Source organism: Rhineura floridana, chromosome 11 (assembly GCF_030035675.1).
Source record: "Rhineura floridana isolate rRhiFlo1 chromosome 11, rRhiFlo1.hap2, whole genome shotgun sequence".
Lineage (NCBI taxonomy): Eukaryota > Metazoa > Chordata > Lepidosauria > Squamata > Rhineuridae > Rhineura > Rhineura floridana.
This window is the reverse complement of record NC_084490.1, coordinates 25189162-25208140: the sequence shown is the minus strand read 5'-3', so window position 1 is coordinate 25208140 and position 18979 is coordinate 25189162. Positions and strand designations below refer to the sequence as shown.

At 40.4% G+C, this 18979-nt stretch overlaps 1 protein-coding gene across 1 annotated transcript; it reads right to left on the bottom strand.

Moving 5' to 3' along the window:
* Positions 1-2597: 2597 nt before the first annotated feature.
* On the bottom strand, positions 2598-17721 carry LOC133367567 (vomeronasal type-2 receptor 26-like). Its single transcript, XM_061591662.1, has 6 exons — positions 17579-17721; positions 11785-12076; positions 10413-11273; positions 8022-8249; positions 5008-5134; positions 2598-3499 (listed from the first exon to the last, which is right to left on the bottom strand). The coding sequence occupies exons 1-6, from the start codon at positions 17719-17721 to the stop codon at positions 2598-2600; spliced, it is 2553 nt and encodes an 850-aa protein (XP_061447646.1).
* Between the last annotated feature and the right edge of the window lie 1258 nt (positions 17722-18979).

Genomic DNA, 18979 nt, shown 5'->3' with positions numbered 1-18979 from the left:
GCACCTCTTTACATCAAGGACTACTGACAGGACTTCCAGTTCTAAAGGTGTGCTAGATGGTTTGTAAGGGTTTAGCTGGTTTTAAATGGCATTGTTATTCTTTTTCTATTAGCTTCCATTTTTTGACTAGTTTTATTCTCTTTATGAGTTTTGCATTATGTGTATGTGTGCCCGCATAATGTATACGAATACATTACACATACATTCTATTATCTTTGTTGTGGTTTTCTACTAAATTTGTAATCCTCTATTTTAACACTCTATGAAAGCTGTTCTGTTAATTATTAAAGGGGAAGGTAAACACCAAATGGATGAGAATTCTCTGTGGAATTGCTGAAGAAAACATTTTGTCACATTCGAACAGTCATTTTCTCTTCCACTAAGTTAGATCACTTTTCTGCTTACCAGCAAATATAACAGTAGAATCAGGACTGTTCCTGTTACAGCTGGACTGTCCTCTCTACACAAGCAACATACCATAAACTGGGAGTGGGTTTTTGTGTGTGTGTGTAACCTTAAGGGAGGGATATGGAAAGCCAGTATGCTCTTGTTGTTAGAGTATTAGGCTGCTTTCACACTGCATTTTATTCCATTATTCTGATGATTTCTTACCTGGTAATTTGTGCATTATATTTGATCTTTCATACAGTGTACAAGCTAGCTTCGGAATTCTAGTGGAATATAGTGAAACTTTAGCACAAATTTCCATGATAAATGATACCAGAAACAATCCATTAGCAAAGCTGGGAATGTGGAAAGTCATGGGAGTTTTTTGCTAGCTGCAGCTGCTCATATGACAGGCATCCTAGCATGCAGTGCATTCCTGCCCTTTAGTCACATGGGTTATTTTTGCCTGATGAAAATTGTACTGGTATTCCAGCATTGGCACAGATAGCAGCAGCATTTCCCACACATACCCCTGTGTCTATACAACTAAAATAATTTTAAAAGTCAAATCCTAAAGGGAGAGGGCTTGCATGGCAATGGGACAACAACTTAGACCGCCTACACAGTGGGGAATAATGTGCATGTTATAACAGGTGAGACACAAAAATAATACCTTGTTCTTTGCAGCCATGTGAAAGACATTTACGTGAACAGGGATTGAACCTGAGACCTTTTGCATACAAAGCAAATGCTCTACTACTGGGCTGTTTTCCATTTCTTGGCAATGACACCATCAAAGATGTTCACCTGGCACCAACATTCCTTTCGTTTAGGCATCATGCAAAAACTTCCCTATTTATTCTAGCATTTTAATATATTTTACTGATTTGATTTAGCAAGCTTCAGTCCGCTATGTGGTTTTTCAGTGTCAGTTGCTGTTATCTTGCTCATACTGTGTCCTTTTCTTGTATTTGTGTTATGCTGCACACTGTCATGAAATCTGATATGATGAACAACAGAATTAAAATGTTTCAAATAGAGTGGGGAAAGTTTTGCTGCCCAAGGGCCAGATTCCCTCATGGGCAACCTTCGGGGACAGGGATTGAACCAGTGGTGAGCAGTGGGTGAAACAATGGATGTGATTCATAGCTTTGTACAGTAGACTACATTCTAGGCATGCAAGAGTCAGCGGTTTCTCCAGCCCACTTCCCCATCTCTCTTTTGTCCATCAAGCATGCAAGATGCATTATCATAGTTCAAGAATACATTCCAGAAAAGGAGGGGGGAATACTTGAAGAGGGAGCAGAAGAGGGCCAGTGAGGGTATGGCCTGGGGAGGGGATGGTCTACAGAGAGTCTTGAGGGCCAGATAAAAAGTCCTAAAGGGGCACATTTAGCCAACAAGCCATCGTTTCCCTACCCTGATTTAAAAGAAATAAAACAGTGCCTTTGATGGCAGGAACCAATGGGCTTCCAGGGTCACTGGCCCAATACATTTTGCTGATGGTGAGTCTCCGCATTATACATAAAGAAGCTGGTTGGATTGGCAGATTAATCATAACTCAACACTGGTTATGGGGAAGTGTCCTCCAGCACACCCGAGGCAGCAGCCTAGATCTTTTTGGGGGCACAGGACAAAAACAGCTCTGACATACAATAGAAAGACCAGTGGGCTTAGGAAGTACAGCAAAGGGCCTTCTGCTGCTGCCCCCCAACCAACCATCTGCCATATGAGGCTGTTGCCTCATTTTGCCGAATGGTAGGCAATGTGTGTTTCCATTTACCTGGTCACTTGAAGCCATATGAGAGTATCCTTTTCTGTAGCAACCATTAAAAAAGAAATGTGTGTGTGTGTGTGTGTGTGTGTGTTTCAAGAAGAAACACATGAAGTGTCAGTAGTAATACATGAAACATGACACTTTCCCTTTAAGGGAATCTTGATACAATTTTCCAGTAGAATGTTAAAACAAAGGCATAGCTTTGAGAATATGTATAAAGCAATGGAGGAGAGGAAACAGTGATTTTTGTCTCTCTTAGGCGTTCTCCTTCCTGGTTTCATAAATAAAGCACAATGCATGAATACTTGCATTCTTTAAAATTCCCTTCATATTAGGTGTTCTGTATTCTATAGCCTCAATATAATGATGTAACATTTTACAAAATGTTATAAATGCATAGAATTTTTTTTTTAAGGACCGATAATTATTTTCTTTATGACTTTCTTCTTATTAGCTGTTCCTTGTTGTTCAGCTCAGGTCTCAGCACAATTATGTAATACTTTGGGGAAAAGATGCAAACCAGCAACCCAACACCGGATGCTAAGATGGAAAATATCTCCACAGCTACCATATATTTTCCTTTTGCACTTAAGTAGGTTGGAACAAAGGATAGCCAAACACTGCAAAAGACCAACATGCTGAAAGTGATAAACTTAGCTTCATTGAAACTGTCAGGTAACTTCCTTGAGAGGAAAGCCACAGTGAAACTCACAATTGCCAGGAAGCCCATGTACCCAAGGACAGAGTAAAACATAGTCTCAGACCCCTCATTACATTCTAGTATAATTTCTTCAGTTACTGAGTGCATGTCAACATCTGGAAATGGGGGAAAGGTTGACAGCCACAGAGTACAGATACTTGCTTGAATAAAGGAGCAAGAAAAAACAACGGAGGTAGCCAGCCTTTTCCCCACCCACTTCCTCATCTTGGATCCTGGTTTGGTGGCTATGAAGGCCAGGACCACTGTGATTGTTTTTGCCAGCACACAAGAAACAGCTACTGAGAAGATGACACCAAAAGCAGTTTGTCGGAGGAGACATGTCATCTTCTGAGGATAGCCAATAAACAGAAATGTGCAAAGGAAGCAGAGTAAGAGGGAGATGAGGAGAGTGTAGGTGAGATCCCTGTTGTTGGCTTTGACAATGGGAGTGTTGTGGTGCTTTATAAATGTTACAAACACTAGAGCTGTGATCAATGAAAATAAAAAAGCTAAACAGGCTAAACTGATGCCCAAAGGTTCTTCACAAGACAAGAAGCTTATATCCTTAGGAATGCATAAAATCTGGTTTTTGTTTGGATAATTTTCATCTGTACATTTATGACATTCATTCATATCTGAAAGAAAAGATGCAGCATTTATCACAAAGGTATTCCAGAAACCTCACCAATACACAGAAAATGTTCTTATCAGTGTGATTAAATTTACATGAGCTGAAGTGCTTTCAGAGATGATTAAGTTCATCTGGAGCTTTTAGGATCAGAAGCCAGCATGATGAATTAAGTGTGGAAGCAGCCAATGTAATTTTTCCAATACGTAAGTGATTTAGCTAAGCTAGCATGTACCTGCCAATAATCTGACAGCAACATTCTGAACCATATGAGTTTTCTGCTAAACCACCTATGAAGACATTTTCCATATCTAACCAGCCAACTGAGTTTCCATACCATCACCAGTTCTGCCTTGTATGGACTGAGTTTGTTATTATTTCCCTTCATCTAGTACATTTGTGATGCCAGTGATGAATTGAGAGATACCACTGCTATATCAGAATAGAAATAGAGCTAAATGTTACTAGTACACTGTTGCCATCACACCCCTTTGTTCTGTTTTTATTTTCACCAATGGTTTCTTGTAGAAAGATAAAAATATTCAAGTCTCCCTTGAAACCAGTGGTGGGCATCAATCAGAGATGGAATTGATAACCAGGTATTTATTTCTTTGTTTAATTAAATAAAATAAGGCAGCTCTATGAAGAGGTAGGTTCATCTGCCTAAATGCAAGAGTTAAAAAGTCAAGGTGCAAGTCCATTGAAATGGGTTTATATAGTTTGTGGTCATGAAAATAAATTTGATATTTTGTGGTCACCACTCCAAAGGCCTTGGGTCTTGCACACAGCAAACTAACTAATATTGTTGGTAGTAAGGATCCCTGAAATTGATCTCAGGGTATGGGCAGGATTATATGGGTATCCCACACCATTTAGGGTTTTTAAGGTTAGGGCCAGCACTTTGAACTGAGTTCAGAAACGTACTGGCAGTAAATTGAAAATATATGTTCAGATTTTCTGGCACCAACTAGCATACTGACATGCACATTCTGTGCCATCTGCACCTTTGAGAGCATCTTCAGAGGCAGTCCCATATAAAGTATATTGCAATAATCTAGTATGGAAGTAACCAGAGCATGGGAAACTGATATCAGGTCCAATTACTCTAGAAAAGGGCCCAAACTGGCATTCAGACACAGCTTACAGAAATCACTCCAGGCTAGTTCCACTGCCTGTATTTCTCCTGACAGTGATGAGTCCAAGAGCACCTCAAGCTACATACCTGGTCCATCAGGGGAGTGCATATATGTATGTAGAGACCCACACTGATTAAGGTATGAGGAACTATGTTATTTGCCAGACAGCTTCCAAAGCAAATCTAAACAAGATGTTTACATCAGTAGTCAAATGTCTAGATGACAAATGCATGAAAAGACTGCATCTCTATTATTTATGAATGTTTCATCAGCTACTGCTCACTGATATTCAAAAAGGAAGCAAAGTTTCTAAGAATCCAATTGAGGACGAGCAGCTCAGTCCCTTCTATGTGATAATGATGTACATTATATTTCTTACCCTCCTGGTCTGAAATCTTTCCTTCTGGACATGGGATGCAATCATAGCAGCAAAATGGCTCCCCTTCCTTCACTTTCTTGCTAGAACCCGGATGGCAACTCTCAGTACATAAAGAAAGAGGCTGTGTCTAATGCAGAAATGAAAAAGGATTGTGATAAATCTTGAAGATAATGAACTTGGAACTCTTAAGATCCAGGCATTTTCACATGTTATTTAACTATCATAAAGTTGTTTAACTATTCACGTTATTTAACTATCACTCTTTTGCTTCAGCCTATCCAGCAGTGCAGTGTTGGAAATGTTGATTGCTCCTTATTGGGACAAGGGAGTCAATGGTTGGGTGTAAAGGACCCATACAACTTTTTCCATTATTTCAAATGTTACCCCTGAGAGGTGCAACAAGCCCTTTTGCTTACATTTGGTGTGAATGCCATTAATCAGGGGATCCAATCAGAGATCATGCATATCATGTCAAATGGCCTATGCATTGGTCTTTATTGGATCCCTCTATCCTGGCTCAATGTGCTCAGCAGTAACCCAGTGGAACAAGGAGCAAAGCATAACCACAGAAAAACCACAAATTCAAATCTGTAACTGAAATGAATATATTAGATTAGTTGTCAACAGGTTAACTATACACAAGAATCTGTACGATAAATTATGGAACTATATAGAAAGAGTGTTTATATAGTACAAAAGATTAACACACAAAAATCCAAACCAATACAAAATCATAAGTGACAGTAAATTCTATAAACCACCTACAGATCACTGGTACAAAATTTCTTTCAACTATGAGTATTTCTCGAGTTCATGAAGTTGATTGGGTGGATCCAGGGTGTAGAGGATACATAATTTCATGAGGGTCCCTGCTACTGTCAAAGAGGAAGAAGTGTGACCACTCCTTACGACATCAATGCTGGACTCAAATGTTTGATAGCTACTGCTTAGTCGCAAATGTTCCCATTTTAGGGAACTTGCTCAAGATGGTGGTGGTGGTGGTTCAGCTCTAAGCACTCTTGGAAGAAATGGATTATCTATACCCATTCTAATTGTGGTTGATGCCTGGTTATGGGACAAAATCATTCTTGGTCTCCCTGATGGATGCCCTTTATCAGGAGACAGACAGGGGGAATGTGATTCAACTGATTCTCCTTGAACTCTCTGAGACTTTTGGTATCATCGACCAAGGTGTCTTTCTGGATTGGCTCTGTGCGTTGGAAGATGGAAGCACTGTATTATGGTTGTTCTGCTCCTACCTTCATGGTTATTTCCCGAATATAGCATTGGATGATTATGCCTCAGCTCATTGACACCTATTCTGTGAGGTTTTGCAGTGTTCCATATTGTCTCCAATGCTATTTATCATATATATGAACCCCTTGGGGAGTGGTCATTAGAACATTTGGAGAGAGATGTTAGCAGTATGTGTATGACACCTGTATTTATTTCTCTGTAGTATCTGAATCAGTTTAGGATGTGCAGATCATAGACCAGTGTTTGGACACAGTAGTGGGCTGGATGAGGCACAATAAACTGAGATTACATCCCAGCAAGATGGAGGCCTTCTGGGTGTATGCTCTAGTCAAGATTGCACTCCCTCTGAAAGAATGGGTGCATCATCTGGGAGTGCTCCTGGATCCAGCATTGTTGCTGGAGGCACAAATGAACTCTATGACTAGGAGCATATTTTATCAGTTATGACTATTTCTGGATAGGTGTAGTCTGGCTTCAGTGACCCACATGCTGGTAGTCTCCAGGCTGGATTAAAGTAATGCACTCTATGTGGGGCTGCTCTTGAAATTGGCCCAGACATTTCAGCTAGTGAAAAATGCAGTGACCTATCTATTATGTGGTGGTGCCCGCTGTGAACATGTATTTTTGAAAATGATTGCACTGTCAATTTGCTACAAAGTGCTTATATAAATGTATAAAACTCTGACTTAGGACCTGCGTTCCTGACAGAGCAAATACATTTCAGTCATGTGTAAATGGATTCACAGAAAACAATGATGAAGCACAAACTCTGTCAACTGCCTTTGCCCATTTCTTCCAAATAGTTTATGCTTATTCAACATCAATGTTAGTTTAGGGATCAATCATCAATTTAAGAGGACTCTCTTTGGATCACATCAGACATCCAAGCCACTCATGTATGTAAAGGATTTTAAAAACCCCAATGTTCTAAAATGTTGCTTGTCCCAACAGATTGAAGGGCACTCCAAAGCTTTCTGTGGATTCAGTGACAATGTACTACCCCCCCAAAGTAAATTTCCTGAGCCAGCCATATTGACTGCAGAGGTGTCTCTGCCACTCTCCTATCACCAAAAGCAATCACTGCCAGCAGGGCTGTCCCTGGGGGTGGGGGAGATGAGCTCAAGGGAAATTGCACTGTGTGACCCCCCCCTGTACTTTCCTCTTCCCCCTGTCTCTGAGGTCTCTCCTTTCCCTCACAATGGTGGCAGCAGAGGCCCCTCCTCCTAGCTTACTCTTTGTGGTTGTTTTGCCTTTGCTTTAGCAGTTGCAACATCTCCCCACTTTCTCTCTCCCTGTGCTTCAGTAGCCACAGTGCTAGCAAGGCCCTTGGCCTCCTTTACCCTTCACTAGCCCTTTCTCTAGGGCTTGAGTGGGTGGAGAGCTTTGGATATGAGGCACAAGGAGTGGATAATCACCCCTAATCACTGATGTCAGCAGTGTATGTCTGCCCTCACACAACTACCCATTCAACAGCCATGTACCTGCACAGAGTTTTAGCAGCCAAATGTGCATGCACGCACACACTACAAATGCCAGTGCTAAAAGGTAAGACTGGAATTGATCTAGAAAATCTAGATCAATCAGTCTTTCATCTCCCATCTCTATCACTGTTGCAGCAGCTGCAAGTGGTTTTTCCTCACTAGTCATCACTACTCATTTCTTACATCAATTCACTCAGCGAATAAAACTCAGTGCTCAGTGAACTGAGACTCAGTGCTCATTCTAACTCGGGAAATTGCTCAGCAACCCAATCCTACCTGGTTAAACCCTTTGTGCCATGTTATGGCCTCTGTGTTGATGGTGAACGCTTGGTCTGGAGGAGCCTGGGGAGCCATCCTCCCAACTTTCCTTTTATAGAAGGACTGGTTTGAGGAAATAATCCAGTTAATAATATCAAATCCAGCTGCCAACCCTCCATCCTGGTCAAAGGAGATACTTTCCCCAGCACTGTTGTTAAATAAGACACCTTTCAGAAAATGATGGAGCTGAAGTGAAGAGGAATAGGCAAACTTTTAGAAAATGCTGCAGTTTGAACTGAGATATAGCAACATTTGTCCTGGAACACTACATTTCCTTTCCTTCTTTCTTTTTGTTTGTTGGATATTGTTGGTGAATGTTTGTGCTATTTTAAATTACTTGTTTTGGGATGGACACTTTTAGTATTTTGCATTTGTATTGTTTCACTGAATTTAATATGCATTTTGTATTTTATTACTGCAAATATTTAGAGTGGTAAACCAGCTGTCCAGACCAGTGTGGATTCATTAACAATGGACCACTCAATAGCCTGCTGTGAAAGATTTTTGAATCACTTTGAAGGCAAACTCACTCATATCTGTGCTGAACTTGATGCCATGATCAGGGTTGTGGGAGATCCCTTAGAGCACCATCAGGTTACAGCTTGTGAGATCACTTTCAGTTGTTGCAGCCCAAGGATGTAGACAGGATATCCGTGGCAGTGAGACCAATTGCATGCCTTATCGATTCCAGCCCAACATAACTGATAAAATCTAGTAGGAGGGTCTTGACTGGTTCGGTCCAGGGAGAGATCATTGCCTCACTATGGGAGGGAATCATGTTCATTGCCTTGAAAGAGGTAGCAGGGTGGCCCCTCTTCAAGAGTTCCTCCCTAGATCTAGAGGTTTTATAAAACTACTGCCCCATCTCTAATATTCCCTTCCTAGGCTAGGTGATTGAGACAGTGGTGGCTAGTCAGCTGAAGGTATGCCTGGAGGAAGCAGATTATCTAGATCAATTCCAGTCTTATATGAGACGCAGTTTTGCCAATTAAACAGCCTTGGTCACCCTGATTGATTACCTTTATCAGGAGAAAAACACAGGGAACGCAACCCTGTTGGTTCTCCTTGACCTCTCTGCGGCTTTTAACCCTATTGGCCATAGTGTCTTCTAGAGCAGCTCAAGAAGGTGGAAGCTGTGTCACTGTGGTTCTACTCTTGTCTGCAGGGTCAATACCAACAATAGTACTAGGAGATGGTTGCTCAATTCCATGGCTTTTGGAGTGTGAGTCTATTCTGTTTCCTATGCTATTTAACATCTATATGTAACCATTGGGAAACCAGGGATTTGGAGCACTTGTCACTGGAGTCTCCAGTGGCTTCTGTGGCTTGGTGTGTTTATGCCTAACTTAGGCTGATTCACAAGCTACAGGTGTTCTTGGACCAGGATAGTCTGGCCTCAGTTGCCCTTGCTTGGGTGACCTCTTCTCTGGACTACTGTAATGTGCTAAATGTGGGGGGTGTCCCTGAAGACAATCCAGAAGCTGCAGCAAGTGTAGAATGCAGCTGCTAGGTTGATAAGTGGGGCAGGCCAATGGGATCATGTGTCACCAGTCCTAAAAGTGCTGCACCGACTCCCAGTCAGCCACCAGGCCCAATTCAAGGTGTTAATACTAGCATAATACAAGCCCTAAATGGCTTGGGACTCAAGTACATCAAAGAGTGCCTATATCACTACCAATAACCTCAGACCTGACAATCAACAAGTGAAGTCCGTGCTGGTAGGGCTGCCACTGGGGTCTCTCACTGCCATTGACCCATGACAGTACCCCATACGTGGAATGCCCTCCCTGATGAGGGGTGTCTGTCTCCCTCTACTCTGACTTTCAGGAGGAAACATTCCAACGTAAACAGGCATTTGATACCTGAAATAAGTGTTCATGGCAACCCTGAAATCATTGGTTGAGAAGTGTAATTATTTTTAACTATTTTGATGTAGTGTTTTAACTGTTTTTAAAATGTTTTTTAATGATGTGTTTGCTGCCCTGGGCTCCTTTGGAAGAAGGGTGGGATATAAATTGTAAGCATTATCAGCAGAATCAGCAGCATCACTTCTGGATGCTTCTGGGTGTATTAAGTGGCATTTAAAAACAACAAATTAAACTAAACCTAAAGTAAACCAATTTTTCATAGAAGCACCATGTATTAGATACACATGGAATAACACAGGAATCAGCAAAATAACAACACTGTACGCTGAGGGTTTTAAAAGTGGATAGACAGTAAAGAGAAAATATATATCTTGATTGACCCATGAACGGTTATTTTAGGAGATTTTAAAAGTCTGGGAAAACAGTTTATGTAATTTGAAGCCTGTTGGTACATCCACAGATATGGTAATTTATTTACTACCTGCCATGACTGTTGTTTCTGAAACTTCTGCCCTCCTCTGTCCACCATTGTTCCATGTTTGTTTCTAGATGAGGCCATGGCATGTAAAGCATGGGCCATAACATAGACAGCATTGTAGATGCTATAGCTGTGGCCAGTCATGCTCATTTCAAAAAAAGTCCCAGGAAGGTTCTCCAGCTTCTCCTCCCCTGTGCAAATATCCCCATCCACTTTGTCAACAATGGTATTTAGGAAAACACAGCCAAAGGACTGTTGCCAGAAGTCTCTGATAAAACCATCTCCTGTTGAACTAGAAGGGTTTCTGCTGGCAACAAATGTCTTGAATCCTGGTGGATCATTGGAGTGAATAGTAAAGGACAGGACGCCATTAATTATGTCTGTATCCCAAGTCTTTTGATAGACCATTGAAGTGAGCTCCATCTGAGCTGTTATTATCCACAGTATACCTTTGGAGTTTTTTGTCATTTGATCTTGTTCTGAAAGATATGGAAACCATCTCAAATAGGCAATGGTGTAAGATTCTCCATAAACTACTACTACGTTGGCTTTGCTATCCACAATATTGTCATGTAATTTTGCCCCTTGTTTAAACATTTCATACACTTCGTTGATAAAAGTTACTCTGTGGCTTCTTTCTATGAAGGCAAAACAGATACCATTCTGTGAAAACAGTGGGAACACAGTTTGGACAAATCTATCTCCATATTCATCGTTGTAAGTCAGAAGCCCAATCCATGTCCACCTGAAGTGCAAAAGCAAAGAAAGAATCCCTTCATACTGATGGGCTTCCTTTGGGGCCATCTGGTAGAAGGAAAGTCCTGGAGTTTTATCATTCATCACTGGAGCTGGGCCATATATAAGCTAAAGAGAAGGGGATAACAGTTTAAATGATAACAACATGTATATACCACTTTGCCAAACACTTTGCATGTATTTTGTCAGATAACTTTACAATAACCATATAATATACCAAGTAATTTTTAAAGTTACAGATATGGTGCTATGACTGAAAGTAACTACTGGCCTAAGTCTTTATGATAAGTGTGAGACTAATGGCACTGCAGAGACTTTCAACCCCCTTTCTTTATGCAATGCACAGCACAAGCTGTCAGTTAAAATATTTGCTGCAAACAGTGTATCAACTAAAACTACCACCCCTCCCCACCATTTGTAATTTAGGAATGGCACATAAATAATGTATTTCTTATTCTAAATTTGACATTCACATGAAATAATGACCATGTAATTATTATGATTCCACCCACTCCTACGTATCATCCATCTATCTCAACTGGGGTAGGGAGGGAAGACCTGTGGAAAAAGTGTTAGAACACTGCACTCATGTAGAAACAAACACACAAAGACACCCTACCTGTGGAATCTTGTAAATATCCACAACAGTTGCCACATGAAAGGAGGTTAGGGGGTCCAGTCCCCCTACGATTACAATTAGGCTATTCTGGGTTTCACATTTGTAGTTGGGAACAAATCTTCCCAGAGTGTATATAAGGAGAATTGTGGCATGGTAGGTCCATTTGGCAGTGAAATAGCTGTCATAGATGTGGAAGCCCAAGGTGACATTGAGTAAGAGCTGAGGATTTTCATTGATCTCCTTTACTGCAAATTCCAAGGCTAGGATGTGCTGATAATTCTTAGGAACGACACTAGAATGAGAGTTGCATTCTGTATCAGGGGGGAATCACACACTTTATACAGCTATTATTTTTCCACAACTTGTAAAACTAATGCAACTGTCTTCTTCAACTACTTCATTAGTATATATTACAGTATTTGTATAGGAACTTTCTTGAGGCAGCCCTGGGTTCCCAATTCTCTGAAAGCCCTCTTCTGGGCCATGCTGGGGCAGAAGGGAAGTGTTGGAGAAGTAGTTGGCATGCATTTCAGTCACCTCTGCATGTTCTGCCATGAGCTTTGGAGGTCTGCCCTCTCCCACCAGCCAATCACAAGGTGATTGAAGGGGTTTGAGCTAGGTGTACCGGAGGGAGAACTTCTTCCCTCTTTTTTACATGGTATGGATCCAGTCCTCCAGTGTGGATCAGGACATTGCTTTTTTCTGGCCTACCCACCCTCTTTGCCATTATTGGCATGAACCAAGTTGTAGTACAGATTGTTTTGGGTCTGGCTGGTACCACACCTCACCCTTCATGGGAAAAGTAACAACCACAAGATGTTGGTACAGATGGCCTCCCTCCCACATTTCCAGGCAGCCTGGGCTAGGCCAAGATTGTGTGACAGCACTCAGGTTGTCAGAAGAAAAAATCCTCTTTAGAATGTTATGCCATGTCTTTGTGATCTGAACCCAATAAATGGTTATGACCTGTTTTTCTGCCATAATTCTGTGTCATGTGTGTCATCTCCTTCCATCTCTCCTCTGCTTTGACTGCTGGCATAATCCTCACCCTTTGGTGGCATACATAAAGGTAAAGCAGCCAAACCATATCCATGATCTTCAGAATATATCTCTATGTCACCTTTCACAGTAAGGTCCAATTTAGAATGGGTGAACCAAAGTGAACTTCATGACTCAAAATCTTCAGAAGTTGATGTTTGAATCACTCAGCCACTTATACACATCTGCATTACAAGTAGCTGTAACTATAATCTTTTCTAAAAGTCTATTAGGATTGTTCATTTGTGGTAAAAATATTTATGGAAATGAAAGTGAAGAATGATAACTAAAGGGAATTTTTAAAAAATAAAATGAGATGTATCATGCCCTTGGGTGGTACATAATATGAGTCAGAAAACAAGTTATCAAAAAAGGCATATTGTCCTCATTATTACATTATTATTACTTTATTACAGTAATCAGACCCTGCAATTATTGAAAACTGTCTGTTTCTAATAAGATAGTTCATTAGATATGGATGTTAGAAAAGGGGGGAAATAAATATTTGAGAAGTATTTGTGTGCTGATTGAAACAAGATTCTATTGGAAATAGGCAACCTCACAAGCTGTAGCTAGGGAACAGGGTTACACATGCTTTAGTACAGTTCAGGGAGAACTGTCATCTCTAGCCAGATTAAGGATAACTCTATAGTTTTCTGTGATGTATAGTTTCCTGTATTGATCACACACCAAAACAAGCTATGATGATAATCATGGGGGACTGGAATGCAAAAGTAGGGAACAGAGAAGAACTAGGAATTGTGGGGAAATGGGGCTTAGGAGACAGAAATGAAGCAGGAGAAAGACTTATTGAATTCTGTGAAACCAATAATTTGTTTCTTGCAAACACATTTTTTGAGCAACCGAAAAGACGACTGTACACGTGGACATCACCAGATGGTCAATATAGGAATCAAATTGATTATATAATTGGCAACAGAAGATGGAGAAGTTCTATACTTTCTGCAAAAACAAGACCAGGAGCAGACTGTGGTACAGATCATGAACTGGTCATATCAAAAATCAGAGTAAAGCTAAAGAATAACAAAGCAATCATCATGCCAAAATACAATTTAAATAACATCCCAGAAGCATATAAAGATCAAATAAGGAACAGATTTGAGGCTTTAAACTTAGTTGACAGAGAACCAGAAGAACTATGGAGTGAAGTCAGGGACATTATCAGGGAAGAATGCAAAAAGACAATACCTCTAGTTAAAAAGAGAGAAAGACCTCTTAAAATGGTTAAAGAGAGAAGGAAAGCAAAAGCAAAAGGAGATAGAAACTTGGACAGAACCCTAAATGAAACAATACAGCGACTAGTATTTAGAGACAAAGAAAATGATTACAATAGTTATTATATAGAAATAGAAGTGGAAAACAAAAAGGGAAGAACAAGAACCCTATTCCAAAAGATTAGAGAAAGGAAAGGGAAATTTAAACCATGAGTAGGGATGTTGAATAATCAACAGGGGAACACACTGACTGACCGAGATGAAATAAAAGGAAGATGGAAGCAATACACTGAAGAACTCTATAAAAGAGATGCAAGGATGACATATTCGTTCACGGAGCAACCATATGATGAAGAACCAGAAATCTTAGAATGTGAGGTAAAAGCTGCTCTTAAAAGGCGTGGAAGAAACAAATCACCAGGAACAGATAGCATACCAATAGAGTTGCTACAAGCTACTGAGAATGAATCTGTCCAAATTTTGACAAAAATTTGTCAAGAAATATGGAAAACTAAACAATGGCCCATAGACTGGAAGCGTTCAATATATATCCCAATTCCAAAGAAAGGAGATGCCAGGGAATGCAGTAATTATCTAACTTTACAGCTGACAATGAGGACATTGAACTTGTCAAGGATTATCAATACCTCGGCACAGTCATTAACCAAAATGGAGACAATAGTCAAGAAATCAGAAGAAGGCTAGGAGTGGGGAGGGCAGCTATGAGAGAACTAGAAAAGGTCCTCAAATGCAAAGATGTATCACTGAACACCAAAGTCAGGATCATTCAGACCACGGTATTCCCGATCTCTATGTATGGATGTGAAAGTTGGACAGTGAAAAAAAGCAGATAAGAGAAAAATCAACTCATTTGAAATGTGGTGTTAGAGGAGAGCTTTGGACATACCATGGTTAATTGGGTGTTAGAACAAATTAAACCAGAACTGTCACTAGAAGCTAAAATGATGAAACTGAGGTTATCATACTTTGGACACATCATGAGAAGATCTGATTCACCAGAAAAGACAATAATGCTAGGAAAAACAGAAGGGAGTAGAAAAAGAGGAAGGCCAAACAAGAGATGGATTGATTCCATAAAGGAAGCCAGAGACCTGAACTTACAAGATCTGAACAGGGTGGTTCATGCAAGATGCTCTTGGAGGTCACTGATTCATAGGGTCACCATAAATCGTAATCAATTTGAAGGCACATAACAACACAACATAGTTTCCTGTTTGTGTGTTGTTTCTCCCCTCCATTACCACATGAGAAAGCAGGCATGAGGCTGCTTGCCAGAATCTGAAAATTATGGACTGAAGTAACCTACATTTCTTCTTTCTGATTTCCTAAACTGTGCCTGTATCTCTGTATACATGAAGAGATTATAAGTAAACTAATTTTATGTTTATTCTGCTAGACTGTGTCAGGATGGAGGTGGCGCTGGTTATTGTTCATTCCATTTTTGCCATTTTTACTCTGTTGGAGATAGAACCACATAATTATTTTATTCCACAAACCCCAACAAATTCAAATTGCAATTTACATTTAGGGACAATTTACATTTAGAAGGCAACTTATACGTATCAATGAACTAGTAATACGTTTATTAATGATCCAAAGATCCATACAACATATCATACTTCAGTCAGATTAATTTACAGTTCACAATATAGCACTTATAATAAAATTTCACATCTTTAAAATTTAAAACTTTAAGAAATCCTAGCTGCATTCAATTTATATAAAATTATAGTTATAAACTCTGAATATATATATTTCTTATTGCTATTGCTGCTACAGTAAATTTTGCTACCTCAAGTGTAATTTCTTTCTTATAGTCTGATAAAAGATAATTTATTCGTGAATATTCTGAATTTAATGTTTGATGATCCAAAAGAGGTATAATTAAAAGTGATCTTAAATGATCATACAGAGAGCAGTGTAGTAGGACATGAACATTCGTTTCAACTTCTCCTTTTCCGCAGGGGCATAAAAGTTCTGCATATGGGATCTTATTATAACGTCCCTCTAATATCGCTGATGGAAGAACATTCATTCTAACCCATTGGCATTGATTAAATATGACATTTCTTCATGGGGGAGGAATGTATGGGCATATCCAAGATGCTATAAAACATGACCTAAGGGGGAGGGATGTACAGACATATAATTAGAGGAGGCATAGCTGCAGGGGGTCCATAACTTGTGGTAGGGCACATGCTTCGTTTACAGATGACCAAAGATTCAGATGCCAGCATCTTCAGCCGAAAACAAAAACATTGTTGGCATCAGGATTGGAAAAAACCTTATGCCACAGCCTGTAGAGGGCTGCTGTCAAAAATGAATTAGATCATCTCATGGTCTTAATTAAATAAATGTTCAAAAGACCTGTAGCAGAATTTTGAGAAGATTAGGAATACTGAAAGTACATGTGTGATGATCCCTCCTGCTGCCATCTCCTGTCAGGTCCCTCCAGTCAGGATCCTGTTTTTTATTGTTCTCTCACCAGCTCTAGCACAGATCTTGCAAGATCCCACTGCTAGGCAGCACCACCAGCCACTCCCTATTTCACAATATTACCTTGGGACTTTGCCTTAGTCCCCTTTTGGCTTATTGTTACTTTGTGTCTGGGTGCACCTGCAGGCCACAACCCCCCTGTATCTTTATCTATAAAGCATACAGCCCTGGGTTACTCTGGATACTTGACAATGTTACGATATCTCTCTTCACCACTGCCACCATTTGATATTTTTTCTCCACCTTGGTAATTACCCTGCCCTCCCTTCTGGTCTGTGTAAACCCCAGCCAAGGATCAGGCTTTTGATAAACCAATAAAATATTTATTTATAAACACCAAGAAATAACAAGATTACTTTAGATATATTTAACAAGCGTATGGTTTCATATAGTGTCACTCTTTATGTTTCCAGTCATACATAATCTGCCTTAATACTAGCCAAATATAATCCAACCCACAACCAACTCCAACCCACAACAACTGACCAACCGACTCAACCAACAGAACCTCTTTCTCAACTGTCATCCTCTCATTTATACCTTCAGCCACTCAAACGCTCAGCCAATCGCATTCTCCAGCATTCTAGCCCATGTACTCTCCCCCTCTCACTCACTCTACTTACCACATTTACCCTACAAAACCTGCACTTACCATATTTACAGTAATATCTACATACAGGGACATCACAGCATGCACTTAACATTCATTGGAGTGGTAAAAACTTTCAGAAAAGAAAAGGATAACCTGAATTGATTCTTTTGAAAAAGAATTAGAATGTACATCCTTGATTCTGGCATTATTTACTATGAAATATGGCTGAATTAAAAGGAAAAAAGGCAGAGGAACATACAAGAGAAGAGAGAGAGTGGAAGGTGAAAGATGAAAGGGAGACTATCCATGAAGAACCTTGGTGTTAAACAGAGGTTGGTAAAATTTTCCTAGAACCCCTCATGAGCGAGAGAGCGAGAAATGCATCCTCTATGTTATTAAATTAAACCCTTACACAAGCTCTTCAAACAATGGTGATGGGGGTTCTTCCGTGAAGGTTATTGAGTTGGAGACGATGAAGGTCTGAGAAGCAATGGCTCCAATGATGAGATCTCCTCTCTGATGGTACTCACGAAGTGGAGGATGTGGATCATCCATCATGCATTTAATAATGTGAGAGTGGCATACCATGTGTGGAAGCAGTACCAGAAGCGTGGCGAGTAATAATAACATTCTGACTACAAATCTTCCTCTAAACATAATGCTTTCCATCTCTGAAGGCTTGGGATTCAAATATAATGTGTCAGAGATAGATGGGATAAAATCTTTACCTGCCCTTGGTCCCTAGCCTCAGCTTTGAATATTACATGGTCTATGCTACATAGTTTATCTATAGCATCTGTCACAAATTGTGTTATTACTTTTGTTAGTGGCCACTACAGCCATATTGAAGTGTGATTGTGTGTATGTAAGCATTAATTACAGTCCCTTTTTATAATTAAGGAGGAAGATAATCACCAGTTCAAAGCTGGACATTCCTTAGAGAATTTCTGAAGACGTGTTTGTCACATCTGAAAATAACTTTTCTCCTTCATTTAGTTAGATATCAAAGGAAAGAAATGTGTTTGATAGTAGAGCTGTTCTGCTTCAGAATACTCTCTGGGCAGATGCAAATGCTGAAGGGATTTTGTTTAAAGTTATATCCAACTAAACAGACCAATTGAAATCAATGAGCATAAGTTTATCATGTCCATCAATTTCATAGGGGCTTCTCTGAATACAATCAATAAAAACATAAGAATCTGATGGATCAGACAAAAGGCTATCTAGTCCAAGATCCTCACAGTGGCCAACCGGATGCCTATGGGAAACCCAAAAGCAGAACATAAATGTAGCTCCTCTTACCTGTGAAGCCATGGGAGGCGGCAGCGCAATTGTGGCCCAGGGTGAAGCCGCAGAAGCCATTGGAGGTAAGAACAATGTCGCGCGTCGCACTGAGATGACACGTGACATGCTGCACAGAGGGGGCGGAGCCAATGGGCCTATTTAAGCCTGCGCTGCCCCCTCCGACTTCCTCTTGGCTTGCGACGCCCACCCCGCCCTCCCTCTTTTACAGTGTGCCCATGGTCACTTCAGGGCCGAGTAGGAATTTTTATCCTGACCACCCTTGTTGGCAGGCAGGTTTTTTGCCTACTCCACACTTTGGGGGATGGAGGGAAATGGGTTAGGGGGTGTCGTGCTTAATAGGTTTATTTTGGCTAATTTGGCTAATTTGGTTCAAATCAAAATATTAATGGGGACATGTTTGGCACACGCGTTCGGTAAAGTGCGGGAGGGGAAATAAATAACGACAGCTAGGTGGCCTGCTTGGCACCTTTGGAGGTGAAGGGTGGTTCTGGATGCCTGTCTCTCAGGG

Bases quoted from the DNA above. Each gene is read 5' to 3' on its own strand.
- LOC133367567 (XM_061591662.1), bottom strand. From the start codon at position 17,721: ATGGATGATCCACATCCTCCACTTCGTGAGTACCATCAGAGAGGAGAT. The intron at 11,274-11,784 runs GTAGGGTGTCTT...CCTTCTCTTTAG, and splicing joins ATATTTACAAGATTCCACAG to CTTATATATGGCCCAGCTCC. The intron at 3,500-5,007 runs GTAAGAAATATA...CTTTTCTTTCAG, and splicing joins AAAGATTTCAGACCAGGAGG to ATATGAATGAATGTCATAAA.